Source organism: Acanthaster planci, linkage group LG01 (genome assembly GCF_054643075.1).
Source record: "Acanthaster planci isolate LZ-2023a linkage group LG01, COTS_SCS, whole genome shotgun sequence".
Classification (NCBI taxonomy): Eukaryota; Metazoa; Echinodermata; class Asteroidea; order Valvatida; family Acanthasteridae; genus Acanthaster; species Acanthaster planci.
Genome location: NC_141777.1, coordinates 32,777,997 through 32,798,463, shown reverse-complemented (window position 1 = coordinate 32,798,463; position 20,467 = coordinate 32,777,997). Strand labels below are relative to the sequence as shown.

Here is a 20,467-nt window from a genome sequence, read left to right as displayed (position 1 = left end):
GAGTGATTCGTTGCATGCTTTCTGAGCGTATCCCGCCAGGAATAATCTCAGTGTGTGTTCTGCTGTATGCAAAGTCATGCAAACTTGAAGTTTTGAAGCCGAAAAAAAAAAAACCATTTCTCCCGATTCTAAACATTTGACCTTAGACAAGCCCTAGTGAAATATCATACGTCTTCTCCACTTCCTATATTTGGTGAAATCGATGTACTTCTGAAAAAAAAAACCAATTCTTGAAAGGTCTCATCGCACCCACCGTGACGTGATGACGATTCTGTTACATTTGATGAAAGTTGTATTCTATAACAAAAACTTAGTTTGTGTCATTTTCTTTTTCTTTAGCTTGCTACTCTCCTAAGTAGCGTAAATAAAAATCCATGCCAGCAAATGAGATGAGGGTAACCAAAATCCTAATATATTGCTCTGCCGTAAATTCGAAAACTTGGTGAGAGGGCGTGTATCTCCTGTGTAATACACGTGCACTTAGGACTGCGTATTTGATAAGGACTACAGTTTCGTAGCGTTTGTTTTCCATTCTCAGCAAAATTTACAACATTTCTCTAAACCAAGTACCTCATAGAAAAAAAAACACGTGATGGATGCTGAGTGCATCTTTTGTGTGCCAGGAGCCCAGTACCTTTTTCTAAGGGCCAAGCGTGTATCATCCCTGGCCAAATTCACAAGGGTTCAAAAATTATTGTGGCAAAAATTATTATTTTCCTGCTGAATGAATGGTTGAGGGCGCCATTTACTGACCCAAAAACACAGCGGAGGTTTGCCTTTTGACATTTCGGTGATCTGCACTGAACGAAAATATGGCGACAGAAATTGGACGGACAGACTGCAGATGCCAGCGTTGTTTTTGTCGGTTTTTCCCCACCCCAGCATGCGGCATTGCAGCCCAATCAAATCCAATTTCTACCGCCAGAAAAGAGAGGGGTGATTAGGCGGCAGAGACTCATAAGGTCTACCAGTGACAAGGTAAATTTGTTGAAGGTTCATGATTTCTCCAGTTGCAAAACATTATTGTTGTTTCGATGCTGTGTGTGTTTATAAATAGCCACAGTTCCGGCAGGTAGTTCTTCTTTGATAAGAAGTTCATTTGGTGAAGTTCATTTGGTTTGATTTTAATGTTAATTAATACGTCTTTGAAGTTGCTTACATTGTGGGCCCAAAGGATGTATAGAAAACTGGGAAAGCATTCCATATACGGACAATACTTGATGCTGCTGTGCACAAACCCACGAGATTTGTCTGAAAAAACCTAACTTGCTGAGGCCCAGGTGTTTTCTAAATTCTAAGTAGGCCTAAATGCTTTGGAATTTTCTCACCTAAAGTTCACTGTTTAGGACATGTTATCACTTTTTTGAGGCTGTTGTAACATTTTAAGGGAAAATCAGTTTTGTCCGTATGTGGAACTCTTTCTTATACTCTACAATGAGACATACAGTACATGTGTTGGCCCTACATCCTAGACCTGCATGTTACATGTATATGGCAAGCATGCTAGGCCTAATTAACAGCTTTGTACATGACACTCTAAACTAAGTGAATATGATGTGTTTGACACATAAAGATAGTTGGCAGTACCATTTCGATTGTAGCTCATGTGACGCACTCCAATGTTGCCCTTGACTTTTGTTATGTAGTGCTAGATTTCTTAGTTGAAAAGCTTCAAGTGTATTTGTTTTTTGAGGAAAATCGCTACACTGCCCAGTCTCAAATATATGTTTGTTATCATCAGCTGCCTTATTTTAGATTTAGCATTAAAGCGTTTTGTTTGCTTCATAGAAAATTTGTTGCTGTACATTTATTCAAAATATGAACTTAAGGATTGTGGCACGATTGTCCAGACATTGACACAAAAGTATTTTTAAATGAAATAAGAAAGTCCATCTGGAAAAAAATAGAAAAGAAAAAATAATCCTCCTTCATTGTTTCAAACCTGTGGATGAATAACCGTTTTAAATACATGTACGTGCTGGTGTCATCACTCATAGCACTTTGTTTCTAAAAAAGGAGAGAGCATTTGTAAAAATAATCTAAACAGTAGGATAAATGACACTCAAAATGGGAATCTCATGCTTTGAGGCAAGTTCATTAGATAGCTAATCTGGTCAACATGTACATGTACAGCATGTTCATCTGCCAGTCTACATGTATACAGTATATACATTGTATATTTGCATACATGTGCATGGTTGTCCCGATGAATCCGCAGCCTACATGTGTACATGTAATTTGACTTGACCTAGATTGTGGTACACCACAGGACCCTGGCATTCCAATCAAGTCCATACCAGCAACATGTATGAAGAAAGTTTGCATAAAATTGTAGAATTGTATAGTACATGTACATGTATGTAAATTGAAATGAATCACATGGCCATGTACATGTACATGCAGAACCATACATGTAGGTCTGAGTAGAGATGTTGTTACACATTTTGTCACTTGGAAGTCTCTTGGAAGCAAAAGCATTGAAAAGGTGGATTTTCGTGTTGATGAAATGCTGAGCTTTGTTTCATAACGTTTACCTCAGAATTTGTAAAGATGTACAGCATTACATTTAACATCAGTTGAAAAAAATATGGATCTGTCAGTGTCAAGTTTTGCTCATCTCGCTCAGTAGTGGCCAAGCCTTAAAATTTGGCTGCCAAGTTTAAACTTTGGAATCAGATTACCTTAAACTCGAATATGTCTTTTCATACCAAAAATCCCATCTGTGTTTATAAGTGTTCAAAATGAAATTGCTTCCCATATTTACAAAACAGAATCTGCCTGTACCTCTTACGCAGCCCTATGTGCCTGGAAATGGCCTGGACCTGAAGCTTACATCGTGTCCCTTAAATGGGTCCTGCACCACATGCTTTGCACCCTGCCTGCATTTTGATATTTTTTCATTATTCTAACCAAGGTTGACATTTAGAACTGGGTGGACACTGGGTACCCCCAAGTGGTTAGGCATTAGGTACATGTACATGTACCTGTCCTGTAACCTTTGTCCAGTGTGCACTGAATTGTGGACACTGGATACCCTCATGTGTGGTCGTGTATTAGATACATGTACATGTACCTGTCCTTTAGCCTTTGTGCAATGTGCACTGAATTGTTATCTTGGGCTTAAAATGAACAGTTTTCTTAGACTGGTACTGATAGCTTTATTCAAACTAAGTTGTTGTGCATGTGCATCTATTCAACCCCCCCCAAAAAAAAAACCTAGTGAAATACACTTCAGTGTCTGTCCTACAATATACATGTAGTCCAAATAAATAGAAACTTTTGTAATTGTCTTTCAATTAACATTTGCATCCCCACTTAATTGAAAGATGCAAAGAGATGCAGAGGTGCCTGGGTCTGTAGAGCATTCACCCGTCCACGTGAAACAGGAACCTGGAGAAGGAACATCCCGACAGTCATCCTCAGAGAGCGCCAAGGCGGCCTCCTCCACCTCTTGTCCTCCGGATGATACCACGGTCATCAGCGATGCTGAGGACAGCGACAGGGGTAAATGTCTGAAATCCACCAGACCCTGATCAAATACTCAAGCCAGATGGCATTAGTTATCCCACCAGCGTGAGTGGCACACTGAATAATGTTGCATGCTCTATGTTGCCTGTACCATTATTCTGTGTACCAAGAGCGCAGGTAGGTTAATGAATTTCTTTTCAAGCAAACTAAGGATTCACAAAGGGTTGCGCAGCTCTGAATTGTTCCACATAAAGGATGCAGTATGTACAAGTGTCTCTGGAAGAGCACAATACAAGTACATAATGTATGTGGAGAGCAGTATTGACGGTGGTACATGTATGTGGGTACTTACATGTACAATGTATGATCGTTTATTCAAAATCAAAGATTCAAGTTTTCTTAGGGATAATAACGTTTGTGAACCAGATGTGCAGTGATATGTTCCCACAGTCTGACAGTTGGTTTCCAGATTCCCAATATGTTACTTATCTGAAGGCCTTAGGGTATTTTGGATGAAGGAAGATGCACAACATTACTGGGACTTGGGACACACCAGGTGGGGATTCTGAAGAACATTACTTGGGACACAACCATGACAACAGGTGGGGATTCTGAAGGTGTGGGACATTACTTTGGACACACCAGGTGGTGATTCTGAAGGTGTGTGATATTACTTGAGACATACCAGGTGGTGATTCTGAAGGTGTGTTACATTACTTGGGACACACCAGGTGGGGATTCTGAAGGTGTGCGACGTTACTTGAGACATACCAGGTGAGGATTCTGAAGGTGGGTGACATTACTTTAGACATACCAGGTGGGGATTCTGAAGGTGTGGGACATTACCTGAGACATACCAGGTGGTGATTCTGAAGGTGTGTGACATTACTTGAGACACACCAGGTGGGGATTCTGAAGGTGTGTGACATTACTTGGGACACACTAGGTGGGGATTCTGAAGGTGTGTGACATTACTGGGGACACACTAGGTGGGGATTCTGAATGTACCTTTATACATATACGTGTGACTTGGGACATCCTGCAAGTGAATGGAGAATGTGAAGGTGTACATGCATATCTGTAACACTACATGTAGTTAATTGATATATATTGGGTCATGAGGGTGTGTGACGTTACTTGGGACATCCTAGTTAGGGAAAAATGGGGATGTGACATTACCCAGGTAAGTGATATGAGGGTGTGTATCATTACGTGGGACGTCCTACTGCAGGTAAGAGATATGAGGGTGTGTGACATTACTTGGGACGTCCTACTGCAGGTAAGGGTATGAGGGTGTGACATTACATGTACTTGGGACATTCTTGGTGGGGATTCTAAAGGTGTGTGACTTTGCGTAGAACATACTGTAGTAGATGTAGATTCTGAAGGTGTGTGACATTGCATGGACACCCTAGGTTTGGATTCTGAAAGGGTTTGACTTTGCCCGGAAATCGTGAGAGGGGTTATGAGGGTGTAAGACATTACTTGGGACTTTTTTTAGGTTTGGATTCTGCAAGTGTGTTACATTCCCTTGGTAGCTTTGGAGGTGTTCTCAAGGGGTGTGTTATTCACCCTGATATTGTCCATGTGAGTGTAAAGGTGTGTGATATTCCCCAGATAATTTGCAAGGGGTACTGAAAGTGCATGATGTTCCCTGGATATCACGGGAGGGATTCTGAAAGCGTGTTATGTTCCCCTGGCTAACGTGAATAGGGGCTCTGAAGAGAAATGCCATTCCCAAATATTATGGGTGGCATTCGAAAGGTGAGTGACGTTCCCCAGATATCCTGGAAAGGGTGCAAAAGGTTTGTGACATTCCCCCAGATATCCTGGGCGGGGCTTCTGAAAGCGTCTGAAGCTACATGTACCTGTACCTAGGACATCCCAGGTAGGGCATAGATCAGGAAGTGTGTAACAGTACTCAGGATATCCCATGTATACATGTGTGTGACCCAACCTAAAGAAAGTCAGAAGTCACCACATTTGCTTTACAGTTAGAGGCCGTGAAGAGAATCGTGCACAATGTAAATCAGCACGAATCCTGAACATTTTTTCTCCCATTATAATGTCCGTTTTCATTAGGATGCAAAATGGTGTGATTCATGTACACGAAAACAGAGCCTAGTTTGCTGGTGTCTAACAAATTGCTAACTAAAGTACATGTACATGTTGTGAGAAGACAAATGGCCTGAAAACTGCCCTGTACGTGTATGTGAAATCTTCTGGTAACCCACTGTGCTGGATTCTCATAAGAGTATTTGATGGTACTCAAGGTACGTGTAGATATATCCCAGGTGCATTCCTGTGGATGTCCCATGACAATATCAGGAATACATTGATAACATGGCTAGACACTAGAAATTGAGGCACATTACATTCAACATCTGCTTACTGGATTCATTCACACACGTCCATGTACAGGTACATGTATGTACATTGTACATCTAGTGCTGTGCTAATGCATTGAGTTCTGTACACAGCTTACTTTGCTACTGTACGTGGGTATCATGTACATGTACATTCGCAATCAGGTTGAAACCTGCTCATACAAACCAGTGTCTGTATATATATGCTTTGCCTCTAGCAAATCAACATGGTAACATGTTGGCCACTAGTGAAAGCACCAGAGAGACAATAGTGTCCTCTGACTTGATTTTATAACTCTTCAGTGCTCTGTAAAACTGGTAAAGTTCATTATAACATGGCTGCTGGGAATGCCCCTAGGCCAGCAGGTACTGTTAACATCAAATTTGACTCTAAGTCAACCGTGCCGTTCAAACCAGCAGTTCAGTCGAATCTCTATCTGACCCTCAGATTTATCTAAGATTGTACATGGTAGTTATCAGGCTGAAATACTGTATCAAAGACTGTATCGAATGAGCATCTTTGAATGTACTTGTAGAGGATACAGGATTTTGTAGAAAATGCTCAAAATGAATGTTTGCAAAAGAACTCAAACTCAGACTCAAACTGATTTTTTTTAATACTGCACATGTACACTGAGAAGTGCTGCGCAGTTCCAAGAACTTTTGAACATAGAATTTGAGACATTTTGTGGGGATATATTATTATAATTTTCAGAAATACCTGTATGGCAGAAACTTAGGAGGTTTCCAAACATTCAGTTTGTCTGTCAAAAACATGCTTTGCCTGAGATCACATCTGTCAGAGGTTTTCAAAATGCCCTTTTAGGTTTCATTCTGAAAATTTTACGAAACTACATGAACATGTTCATGTACAGTGTAGATCTCAGCTGTTTTGTATGATGTTCATGCCTCTGTATACTTGTACAATGTATTCATATGTACAATACTGTTTTTATTGCAGAAATAGTTTCTAATGCCACAAAACAGACATTTTCAAACAAATGAAAATTCCCAATCCTTTCTCTGTAAAATTGCCAAAATTTCCAGAAAGTTTGGGGCCCTTTTTTATCCAAAGTCTCATCTTTCTACCCATAATCAAATTAAAAATACTCAAACCACACAGTCTAGTTCCTCAGACTTAATTTCCACTGTACCACTCGTACAGTGTATTTGTGTAAGAGCACTGTGTGGAACAGGGAAATGGACTTCACAGCAGCACTCGACAAACTCATGTCATATGTACAATGTACATGTATGTCATAATGTGGTCGGCTGAAAAAACCTGCTTTTACAGACTTTCTGTGATTTATTCTTCAGGGTTGTTCTTGTGAACCACGTTTGAAATTTCCATTTTGTTCCCAGTGCTGGTTTTGTAATATGTAAGCAATGTCCTCATTGTACATGTAGATCTGTTGGTTTGCATCCAGAACATTTGATGCTCATAAAAGTGAGAACTTTATTTGTCTTTCGGGTTTATCTACAGTTGTCCCAAAAATATCAATTTTAATTTAGAGAAATGTTTGAAAACACCTTGCTCTGTAAGTGCGCATGATACTTTCTTGAAATGTAATTGGTGCAAACCAGAAGGAAAGATTCAGTTTACTTGGAATTCCTTGCAACTGAAGCAAGTTGCTGTTTTATTTTACACTTTGCACAAAGTATGAAAATGCCTCCTCTTACATACAGGTGTATCTTTAGTTTTGCTCAACAGATTCTCAAAATCTAAAATTCTTGGAAGAGCTGAAAGAGGATTATTGAAAGATCAAAAGCTACATGTATATCAATTATTTTCAGTTTAAAAAAAGTAAAATAAATAAATTTGAGCATTTTTGGGTTCTAGTAATTCAGAGTCAATCTGTACATGGGTTATTCCAGAAATTAGGGGTCCATTTTTTTCGTGTCCCTGTTAGATCTGACATAACATTTTGTAAGTTCAGAACACATTTTCTAATATCCAAGAATGATAAATTAATGCAAATTAGCTGCCAAACAAAGAGTAAAAGTTTGAATCAATCCTGGTGATATTTCCATGTCAAGTAACAAAGGTCAGATGTAACAGGGACACGAAAATGTGACACTTTTGGACCCCTAATGTCTGGAATTACCCACATACCATTGGCCTAAGTTTATCTTGTTGTTTCATGGGTAGCAGTGTAATAAGTTTTCAAAATCAAATTTCAGACCCTGAAAGGGAAGATGAGTTGGGTGTCAACGGAGACGAGTCACCCCCCATGAGTGATGACCAAGGTGACATCAGCCTAGGTTGTGATGATGGACAACTCAGCATACAGGCACAGGCAGGTAGCCCCCTCCAGCGGGAGGGTCACCTGGCCTACGCTTCTCAGGTACAAAGGGAGGACTCGGCCGGCTCTGGCTATGGCTTCACCAGCAGCACTGAGACAGAGTTTGCCGGCAATGAGGAGCAGAGCCAAGACAGGGAGTTCAGGGATTTCATCTGCCGTTTGTGCAAGCGCACTTTCTCCAAGAAGCAGAGCCTGCGCCGGCATATGAACCTCCACAGCGGCCACCGTCCGTTCCAGTGCCCATTCTGTGAGTACCGGTCTTCGCGAAAGGACCATCTGCAGCTTCACATGAGGACGCGACACGATCCGGGCCAGAGCAAGCACTATGTGTACAAGTGCCCGATCTGTGGTAACTCATTTCCCAGCCAAAAGAGGGTGCTGACCCACCTAAAGAGCCACCAGACTGTCCATCGTTGTGAACAGTGTGACTATGGCTTCCCGTCACTGCTCGCCTACGAGAACCACAAGAAGATGAAACATGCCACTGTGTCTTGCCCACCTACTTCTGAGCCTAGCTCCTTTACTTGTCCAACCTGCAAGTATGAGTGTTCCAATGCAGAGGATTACACCAACCACCTGCAGAGCCAGCGACATCGTGACATGATCACGGCTTCCGTGCGTGTCCCGCAGATACACGTCCAGCGGCGGCTGCAGATGGGTGGATCGTCAGCTTCTGCCAGCTCCATGGAGAGTGCGTCTTCCCTGGAGAGAGAGACTAGCTTTGAATCAGTGCAATCGGGGCGATCTTTGCCCCCCTCCGGACTGGCAAGCATGCCCAGCATCTCAGCAGAGGGTCCCAGCACGGGATCTGTGCCACTCTCCTTGGTAAAGGTTCCCACGATAACCGTGTCACCCAACCACCAACGAAGGGAGGAGAGCTACGAACACTCGCCTTCCAGAGATGACAACAGTCCTAGTCAGAGGCAGTGTATACCACAAGGAAGGGGAGGCTCCGCAAGCCTCCCAGTCATCTCACATATAGTTTCGCTTCACCAGAATGGCAAGGAGCCCGTCACCAGACGCTCCCCTCTCCGAGAGAGCAGATCCACGTCGGGGTCTGCGCCCAAATCCTACGAATCTTACGAGTCGGGCAAGAGCTCATCCAGTTTTGAGTCGCCGGGCTTTCTCCTCCCCAAGGGGACTGCCGTCTCCCCGCAGCGGTCGAGCCGCACGCCCAGCCCCCAGGGCACACCCTTGTTGATGATTGGGGCCATGCACGGCCGGCCGGAGGACTCGCCCCACAAACGCAGGTGCCTCAGTCATACTGGATCCTCCAGTCTAGAATCGCAGCCGTCCTCAGAGCTGATGGCGGGGGTGTGGGGAAGCCAGCCCACCCCGGTCATCTGCCGCGACAACAGCACACAAGACGATGTCTGGCGGTGTGAGTACTGTCACATCATCTTCCCCGATAACATCATGTACGCCATCCACATGGGCTGTCATGATCTCCGTAACCCTCTACAATGTAACATCTGCGCCTTCCAGTGCCAAGATAGGTATGAGTTTACCTCCCATATAGCCAGGGGTTTGCATAGCAAGAGCCCCTCTGGCCGAGGAAGTCAATTTTGAAGTTGAACCAAATTGCATCCATTGGAAGAAAAATATTCATCAAATAACTTGGGATATATTTTACTGTTTACAAGTACATGTAGAAGTAACTGTGAAGCAAAAAGTCTACATTTTTTATTCATCAAGACAGTTTGAAGTCCACACTCAGCTGTATATACAATGTAAATTAAATACATAGTATGCTTGCTGCCAACATTTGGTATGAACATGTGCTAATATGCCCATGCAGTGGGTGTGCAAATCCTAATCAGTGAACAAGAAGGGAAATTTATGTAATTTGTAAGCTACGTCTCTGACTTAGATATATCAGAATGGAATCACATGAATGCTGCTAATTAGATGGCTGATTGATTGCTGATAGATGACATGTTACACTTTAAACCAAAGAAAGGAAACATCAGCAGGTGTGCTTGTGCATGTATCTGTACACGTTCAGTTGACTGCTGCCACACAAGGCTTAATGCAGCCAACATGTTTGTTATTTCCAAATTTGATATTACATAGAAGTGTTGCTTCCTGCTCCCATTTGGCTAAACCAGTAGAGATGGCACAGTGTTCCAACATTGTTCCTACATGCTCTTATAAATTGAGCACAGGCACTTTGACCTACCACCTTGGACAGTAGACTGACCAATGAGGACAGTGAAGCGTCCCCAGTAAAGCATGTACTGTACATGTGTAGGGTAAATAATGTGGATGTACCATACTGCAGTACATGTTTGTACTTGGGTATATATGTACATGTACAGTGTACTGGTACAGTTGAACCTCGCTGATAATAGCAGCATTAATACATGATTCTGCTTATAACATGGAACTTAATAGGTCCCAGTCCTTTGTTTTTCATTGTTCTCGTTCCTGATAAGGTTCCTGTTATAATGAGGTGATTTGCCAAGTCTGAAGGACCTCCTCTTAATAAGATTTGACTGTATGTGAACAGTGCAGGAGTCACATGTATGACATTCTACCCGGTAGCAAGGTGTGCAAATCTGTAGACAAATCCAATGACCAAAATTAGAAGCCATTACCTGATTACTACGGGGCCATCCTGTTCGCACACAGGTGGTGCACGCGTGTGAAATTCCTCCTTGACCAATAGGCAGTAGTCAGTTGCCAAAGTGCGTGTGTTCGCTCAGCATGAGACAGTTGCGTGAGTGTAAATGGCTGAGTTGTAATGATTTGAGTCATTGACTCAACTTGTGTCTAATTCAAGTCACAATTTTTGGCAACTTGACTCAACTCAAGTGCCGATGGGTGACGCTGCAACCAAATGACTGGACTCGAATCTCTCATCGAGACTTGAATCGAGTACAAGCGTATAAGTCTCAAGTCTCAAAAAATTAAAAGCAAAATTTTAGTTGGCTAGACACCTGTCACCATAATATACATGTATTTTCAGTATGTCTAAATGAATATAAAAATACCAAAAATGACGTACATGTACATCTGGTTATGATTTTATTGTATTTTGTTCAAACATTTTTCACTACATGTATGATTGACTTGAGCTCAGTACTTGACTCGACTCAACTACACAAAGTGATTCAACTCGACTTCTTGACCAAATGACTTGACTCGAGTCACAATGTTAAATGACTCGACTCAACTTGAGTCACAAAATTTAGTGACTCATTACAACACTGGTAAATGGCCCCTCTGAATGGTGTCTCATCGGATTTGTCTACACCTCTACTTGTACTTGTGCATGAACAAGTACCATACATTACATGTCGTTTTCTGCTGTGCATGGCTACACCATGCAGTTCTTGCACCATAATACAGGCGTTTCACAGTCGTGCGCCTCCAAAAGTTTACAGCGCGTTGGCCAATCACAGTGCACGAAATCTGTTGACCCATTGCACGTTTGGAAAGGGTCAACAGTTTCACATACTGTGATTGGCCACTCCATTGCAAACACTTGGAGGCGCACTATTGTGAATCACCCGTATTGTGGGAACATACACTCCTTTTTTACCACCTGTTTTGTGGGAACCAAAAATGTTTTGGGACCTACGACTTCGTCCTTAATTTCCTAAAAAAAAAGGTTACCGCCCTTTAATAATGTGTTGATGGTTGTTTTCCCACCAAAAGTGCAAACCAGCATGTCCCGACTGGGCTGAGTACTTACACATGTACCTGTGTATTTTACTTAAAAATACACAAAGTTTTACTTGTTGGTAGGCACTCACCGCGTTCAGGGGACAAGTTCTTTTGTTAGGGAAATTTGAATCGAGTTGTGGGGACATTTCTGAGTCCCCACAACATTTGTGGTCCCCACAAAATACATGTAGGTGAATTATCGAGAGAATGTCCCCCAAACTACTTGTACAGTGCGGGAGTGTGTGAACAGGTGCTAGTACATGCTCAAGTAGTGTACAATGGTGTACATTGAATGTGCCTACATGTGCATTCTCTGCACATTTGATTGACACTCTGTGTTTCATCCTGAATTCTTGAATATACGTGCACATGTACATGAACTGCATGCAGAACAGTGCAGTCCATACATGTATGAGTGTTATGGGGGGAATGGGAATGCTTGCCTCCCCCCGCCCCCAAAAAGAGAAAATATGTGTAGTTACAAAAATTAGGGGGAAAAAAAGAAAAGAAGCAAGAGAAACTGTAAAAGGAAGAAAATGAATGAATATCACCAATTTCTGGTTGAAAAATACCTCTTACCTGACTCCCTTCCAGCATTGATGGTTAAGAAGTTTGCTAATGATGAATGCTTTACTTCCTTTGCTCCCCCCGGAAGCATTTCTATTCACCTTCCCTTCACTCCCTCCCCTCCCTGGAAAAAAATCCTTGCAATGTCCATGCAGCCCTAGTATCAGTTCTCTTGCAGACCACTTTCCAGAAATTAGTTTTCTTGCTGTCCTCTTGTTCGTAGAGTTGGGGTGGCTGATCGTACCGGTGCATGCTTATTTGAGCAGTTGAGAGCAAAACATGTTACAATGATACTGAGGTCTGAACCTAGGAATCTACATGTACATGTTCCTATGAACATGTGTATTTACATGTACTTTACATGTGTGTGCCCTACAGCATGCTGTGTAGATGTCAAATACATGTACATGTACCCACACAGGGTTACATTGAAACAGTTTGCTCTGAATGTTAAAAACTACATTAATAGCTTATATGGCCTACATTTGTGTTTAATGCGAAGGTTGCTTGATTGACTGTATATTGCCCCCCCATAAACATAAAGCATTTACATAAAAGTATAAATTTAAGTAATAAAAAAGAAGATGATGTAATTTCCCAGTTCAAGTGCATGTTTCCTCCAAAACTTTGGCCAAAACTACTGTACATACATGTGTCACAGTTTTATTTAAGTCACCGCTGAAATCCCCTGCGGAGGCATGACTTGGAAAATTTTTACCCTGGTCTGCCATCGTGAATGAGTTATCCCCATTTTGGCAATTTCCCCTCCATATTCAAAGCTTCCACTCACAGCTCAATTTCAGGGCAACCTCTTTACTCCAAAACACAGGCTGCTAGCTGGCGATTGAAATGGCCAATCTTTGAAAACAGAAGCCATTGATTGCATGGAGCAGACATCTTATGTACATTTTAACCTTTTACGTATGTACATCTTGAATGTACATCATCCAGTTCATAATTTCTTCTCTGCAAAGTTTTTGAAAAAACATATTGCTTTCAAATGTGTTTGTACATTTTGCTGCGTTTCTGGTACAAGTACACATTTAGCCTACATGGACACCTCTCGAAATGCTGTTTCATGCAGTCATTGGATCGTTTGGAAGCCACAGTTTTTCCACAGTACACTTGTATTAAACATTTGACGTTGTGAAGAACATACCCTATTCAAACTTGTTCTTTGAAAACAGACCTTTCAAAATGTTAGGCTGTTCTTACAAAACATATTTGCCACTAGCATGCCACTAGTTTAATGTGAAATTGATAGTTTTGATAGACATTTGAAAATGTATGTGGCATTTACACGTACAGGTACCTGTGGTTAGTGTTCTGCAAGTATTTCCTATATGCGTTTGGGGAAACAAATGAAGTAGGCCTACATGTACATGTAGCGGACATTTATGCAATACAATGTACATGTACACCAGTTTGTTGCTGAGTTCCATAAAGACTAATCAAAAACGTTCTTGAGACAAGGAAACAAGCAGTTGGGAATGCTCATAATGACCCATTTTGGGAACTTGATTTTTTTTGTAAATTGGATGGGATTTTTTTGAATTGGTAAAATGTAGATTTTCCGAAGTTAAAGTGGGAAATTCAGAGAAATGAAAAAGGGCAAAGGAAGAAAGTGTTCAAAGCCAATTACACACATGGAATAGTTTTAAACGTTCTTCACTCAGTTTTGTCCGTTAACGTGCTACCAATCAGAATTCAAATCAAATTATGTGGGCCCTTAAATGAATTTGTGTAAATATCATCCCAGTAATACATGATACAATAACATGTATTGGTGGTTGACTGTCAGTGTTGATTTCAGAAGTGCCCAACTATCTCAGAGGGTGACTCATTCTGCAGAATAGTCAGAAATCCGGATGGGAAAGTATCCAAACTCATAGGTCAGAAGAAAGTCAGAATTGTTTCTGTCATTCTGAAATTTCTGTCATTTTTAAAACCTCTCTTGGAGTACATTGTAAAAATAATCCTGGAGTAACACTGTTCTTTCAAAAAAGGTTTTTAGAAATTGATAGAAGTGGTGTGTCTGAGCATACCAATGGACCATTTGTCTGGAATTTTTCTATCCTTTGTTTTCTTCCTTTATTTAAAAATTGTTTGGTTAAATAAAGCGACTATTTCCCCATTTGGGTTCTGAAAAGTTTGAACATTTGGTTTTACCGAAAATTGTGGAATATTCTCAGAAGACAGCTTGGACCAGTACATGTACATCTGTGCACATGTCCTCAGAGGCAGGAAACCGGTGATTATAGAGGATGTGCATGCGGCTTACCAACAGACTTGACGCTCATGTGGAAAAGACATGTTGGCTGGAAGTGACACACAGCATTTCACACACATTGACATAAACTCTACCAGCCCAGAACATCCAGGCCATCGGGAGTTTTCAGAGAAAGTTGTACCCAAAAAAAAGAAAAGAAAAAGAAAAAGCCCTGATCATCATTGTCACTTCAGTCACAAATCAAGAAAACTGGTCCCAAATGGATCAGATAGTTGGACATGTGAATGTACAGTGTACAAGTACATTTTAATTCTATACGACATTCTAAATTCTAGACTTCTGTCATCTTGACTTTTGTAAAGCTTTAATTTTGAATAAACACAAAACAAAATACTTTTTTCTGCCTTAAAATTGGGGAAAGCAACACAGATTCTGATAATTTTTTTCCATTTTAAGAAGAAAGAAACCACATCAGGATTCTTACATTTGCTCTCATTCTGATACTATTTACGGAACTTCCATGTATGCAATACTTTGACATCAACTTTAGACCAGTAAACTACATGACCAGAATTTTTCCACCATAGGAACTTTAAAAACTGAGCAAAGATTTACAGTGTTTAGATTTACCAACTATCTAAAGCAATCTCTTTGCATTTCCAAAACCAATCCATCACTTTTTGGTTCGAGTCTCCCAGTCAAAACCTAAGATTCAGCTCAAGCACGGGTCTGTAGTCAGTTCAATTCAAGAACGAAAATTGCCTTGCTCCTTGATGTAACCTGCTTGCAATTTGGTGATTTTGGCGAGTATTGAAAGGGGGCAGAAAAATCTCGCTCAAAATTACCTGCAGTGGCTATAGACATGGAACTTAGAAGCTTTAACAAATCAAAGAAGAGAAGACAGTCAGGAAATGTTCAGATAGAGAAATGAAAAATCCCAGGAATGTACGTTTACACACATCTATTGTAAGAACTAGAAGATTTAATAACATAAACTACAGTAGTCAGAAAAGAAAACTGAAAAGACTCCTGCATTGTCTGTTGAAGATTTTGTTTGAAGAAATAGAAAACAATGCCCACTTAACCAGAAGTGGTCTGAAATACCCTGTGAGTGATTGACTAGCATGTGTAAGTTTTGTTCATTTTGGTTATGATTTAAACTGAACATCAGCTGCTCTTGTGTGTTTGTGTGTGTTCTCTGTGTTCTGTTTCTGCAAAAAAGAACACTGTTTGCTTACATGTACAGTAGTGCGGGTATATCGTGTGCAATAGTGTTGGCATGTACTTGTACTTGGTTCATGCCTAATTGTACAATAGATTTGATAGAGAAAATTGTACAAGAAGAGAAAAGTAAGTACATGTAGTTAGAGCAACCGTTGATTTTGCTCTTCATCCGTGGATCTGTGATATGAATTTGGACTCAAATATGCCAGTAGATAGAATTTAAGTTTCACATGCAAGCAGAGTTTTCATCGTGCATCTGAATTCTCAGTTGATGGGGGGGGGGGAGAGGGGATGGGGGTGAGGAAGGGAGGAACACAAAGCAGTAGATTGTTTAGAAGAAAACTGTTGACTGAGAGCTTCAGAAAAAAAAGTTGGTGGAATGGAACGTTTGCTCTTGTTCTGGGGAAATCTTGCCTATCAACCAAACAGAATACAGTTGGGTGTTCAATCACATGCACATGTTCATTTTATTTATGCAGATGTATGTGAAGTAAATCAAGCATCAAAAATAATAATGAAACCAGATGTGTGCTAATGATTAATTAATTTTATGATTCACCTTGGTGCCAGCTAAATGCACATCAGCATCTACACATTTAGACTCCAAAGTTTCTATTTCTGTTCTAGTAATCATTTTGTTTTATTTGATGCCTTTACGTTTTATGTCATGAATTTTTCTTCCATTTTAAAAATTCTGAGGTTTGAGGCAATTTCAGTTTGTAGGCAGATCTGGATTGAGAGAAGGCTATTGCTAGGGGCAGGTGAATTGTCAATTACCAGTACAAATACACACTCGTGTAAACACTTAATTGGAATTTCAATTACTCCACCACTGGCCAAAAAAAAAACTGCTCCACTTTGCAGCGATGTCGGTGCTGTCTTTGCAGTAGCACCACTGGTGGAGGCATATTTAAGAAGACGATTGATGTGTCGTTCAGATTCCTCTCTTTAAAGGACCTTAATGTACAAAATGCTGGTGACAATTTGCTCTGCGACCGCAAAATGACAGAGACTAAACTAAAGGAAACAGTACATGTACCGTAGACATAGCTTAGTGTGTGTAGCCATGTTCGGGTACATGTACAGTGTACCTCTTCATCAAGAAGTCACAGTTTACTGATTTCTTGACTTTGCAAACCTTAGTGCCCATGGTTTGAGGATTTGCCTATTCTTAGAGTAAATCTAAAAAAATGGAAACATCACCTTGTGTTATTTTTGTTCCTTGATGAATGTTTGCACATTGGGGGTGAAAGTATATAATGTGTCACTGGCAGGCACCAAATTTGATTCAAATGCACATGTGTACATGTACATGTATGTTGTCAGCACTGGTACTGTAGGCATTTAATACAGAAGTGCCCATTTTGATGTGATCGTAACTTTTATAGCAGTATTTTATCTCATGCCGTTGTATAACACAGGGTGAAATTTTGCCTACTTTCTAATTCAACTCATTGAATATTGTATCACAACGTAAGTGCAGGTTCGTACGCACATGATTGACATTTTTTCAACATGTACGAATATAGTGTTTGTGTACATTTATGTACACGTAATCTTTATGGAGTTTTCTACGGTAACTATATATGACAGAGGCCTAAGTATTTTACAACTTAGTTAATATACGTAAATAATCCAGTTAAAAAAGATTTATGACAGCTCTAGTGTAGTGTAAATTTTTAAGAATAATGTATAAGTACATCCATGTACATGTAGGTGTTGATAAAAGTAGGATGAAATTTAAATTGATGTGTATTTAACTTTTCGCTAAACCAAAGCTTCTGTTGATGTGATACATTGCAAGTGCACAAAAAAGGTTTCTTAAAAAAGACAGAAATTATGTCATATGGTTAAAACAAAGTGCTGGGATGGAGATAAGATTTGAAATCAGTTTGTGTGCCCTTTCCATTTAGTCTGAGAAGAGAGGCTCAGTCAGTCAACATTTAGTCTGAATGATTGCAGCAGTAATTTAATTCCACATGAGTGGTATGCACAGGGCTTGGCAGAAGATTAGCAGGTGCGATTCACAGCCTGCCACAGTCTTTATCAATTCTTTGTCCGGTAGCTGGGCTTCACACTGAACACACCAGTAATTAGCAATGCAAATTCCTTTGGACCAATTACTCGGCAGCTACCTGTTTGCCTGCTAATCAACTGTGCAGACATTATACTGTAGATCCAGACCACGCCCATTGTGCGTTCCCACTATCCTGATGGTTGAAAGGAGATATAAATGTTTGCCCTCTGATGAATGTCAATATTGCTAGCAAACTGGATAACCAAAATGAAGAAGATATGCAATGGAGTTGGCAGTGGTGGTATGCAGCCAGAAGTGAATCAAATTATGTGCTTGTCTTTCAAGCTGTCCAGCCCGGCGTTTTTATGCATGCTGTGTGTAAACTGAATGTCAGTGATTATAGTGAATACCTTGACTATTGGCTATGCAGTCCTCGGAGCACACACCGACACATGCTTAAATCTGAATCGTACGAATTTTCCAGCAAATGCAAGTTTCAAACACATTGGACAGTATCTGACAAAGTGCAGTGAAAGTTTGTATGGCCGTGGATTAATTTTCATTATCAGCGGTCATTTCCCCCACTTCTGCAGCCTTCTGTTTTGCAGCTTAGGCTTTGCTTCTCAGTTCGTAAAAATTAAAACAAAAATTTAAGGCAATATATCCCCCAGGGGCCAACCTACCCCCTCCCCATGCTTCTAAGACTTCACTTTTCGATGCAAGGTGGTTGTAGCACATACATGTACAAAGTACATGTACATGTACCTGCATGCTTCAGTACCATTTATTAGCAATGAAGGCAGTTGCAGCTCGTCAAACGTCAAGGGTTGGTGAATACAAAATACTGACCCACAGGCACCATCTAAGTCACATTCACAAAAACAAATAAAGTTGCTCATTTCTTTGAATTAAAAAAAAAATTGTTAGAAAATTCCCAGGAAGAGTCCATGCATTCAACTCTGTGTGTAGTAAACTCAAACACCTTTGCTCAGTCTCCATGGAGTCTTGGCTTAAATGTCACAAAATTCATTCTCCGAAAATGTCGGAGGGTGAAAAATACCAAAGATTTAATGTGCATATAGGATAAGGAAGATGCAGTATTTGGAGTCAGTCTAAATGTCAGACAGTGAATAAATGACATGATTGTGGTTTCTGGCCAAGGCCTTTCAGGTCTTGCCTTATATGCTTGAGTATTCTGGGAAAAAGTGAGCTTGAACAGGTTGAGAATTGCCAGTTTTGTGAGGAAGGAATTAATGCATAATGAGGATACAGGTATTTATTAACAAATTTATTTTCCCTGCCATGTCATTTTCAAATTTACCCTCTGACTAAATTGTAGTCTTGGAGTATTGCATTTACAATTAGCAATTTGCAGATTTCTGTTCCGTTCATAAAACTATAACATTTACTTGATCCTGCTTCTGACATACATGCATCCTTACCAGCAGAATTTCATAGTTTAAACCTACTGTCCCAAAAACCTCCACCACAAGATGAATATTAAATGCAAGAAACAAAAAATAACAATACTAGTTTCTGCCTTTTTGGGGGGTAATGTGCATGATCGGTGTTGAGACTGAAATGTGGTGCATTATAACGTACAAGTAATACTGTGTCATTTTTTTTAATAAAATGATAAATTAACCACCATGACTACTTCTGAAGGTCATGGCAGATTTTTTAAACTAAAGTTTCAAGCTGTATGAATTACTATGAATATTTGCTCTGTGCAGGGAGACTGACAAGCGTATATTTTTTACAGCGAAGGCAGCTACAGCAGCAATCGTACATGTAATTACTTGTATGCATATTCCCCTGTCGACTTTTCATATGTCTGGATTGGAGATTTGTTTCATGTAAAGCGAATTTTTTGTTCAAATTGTTACAGTATAAGCCCGCATGGTACAGCAAGTTTGAATGTACAAATGTGTTGGATGTGTATATGAAAGAAAAATCATCTCATATTTTTGGATGATGATGTTGGTGAGGTGTTCGGTTTAGACGTACTGTAGACAAGAATTTGTATCGACACAAGCCTTAGATTATTTATTTTTCTCGGTGGTAACTTTTTACTGTGTCGTTAAGCATTCATGAAATAAAAGAAACTGTGTCAATAGCTAGACGGGACTTGAGATGCGCATGTATGCTTTCCCCACTGCGTTACAATGTAACTATTATGCCTTATGCTCAGGTACATTTTCAGAGCCTATTCAAACTACAAATATACAAATATAGCATACTGGTACATGTACAGGATTATATGTAAACGCAAACTAAATTGACGTAAACTCCCAGAACCAAAGTGTATATGGTGTCAGGATGAATGTTCAGCTCATATATATTGTATTTTTCAGGCAGTGGTCTTGGACAAGTTATATCATACTGAGACTTTGTTACAGGTGTAAACAGGGAAATGTGAAACATTTGAATTACACTTTTTGATACTGCGTTCTCAGTACAAGAAATAGCAGGGCCCCAAGAAAAAATGTTGTCCTCTCTGGAAGTCAAGTTAAAAGCTTTTATTCGGTACGGTCACACTAAACTTTCAAAGAATTGAAGAACTCATGATGAACAAATCTTCCCAAAGGCAGTATGGGAGGTGTCACTGAGCGTTCTTACATGT

General features: G+C 40.3%; 1 protein-coding gene across 1 annotated transcript; it reads left to right on the top strand.

The window, feature by feature from the left end:
* The first annotated feature begins 653 nt into the window (after window positions 1–653).
* LOC110979421 (uncharacterized) lies at window positions 654–19,964 on the top strand. Its single transcript, XM_022235194.2, has 3 exons — window positions 654–978; window positions 3,327–3,504; window positions 8,016–19,964. Exons 2-3 carry the CDS (start codon window positions 3,327–3,329, stop codon window positions 9,704–9,706), a joined length of 1,869 nt encoding a protein of 622 aa, XP_022090886.1. The 5' UTR covers window positions 654–978; the 3' UTR covers window positions 9,707–19,964.
* Window positions 19,965–20,467: the final 503 nt, after the last annotated feature.

Coding starts and splice junctions, on each gene's coding strand:
- LOC110979421 (XM_022235194.2), top strand. CDS start 3,327: ATGCAAAGAGATGCAGAGGTGCCTGGGTCTGTAGAGCATTCACCCGTC. Junction 3,505..8,015: donor TGCTGAGGACAGCGACAGGG/GTAAATGTCTGA, acceptor ATCAAATTTCAG/ACCCTGAAAGGGAAGATGAG.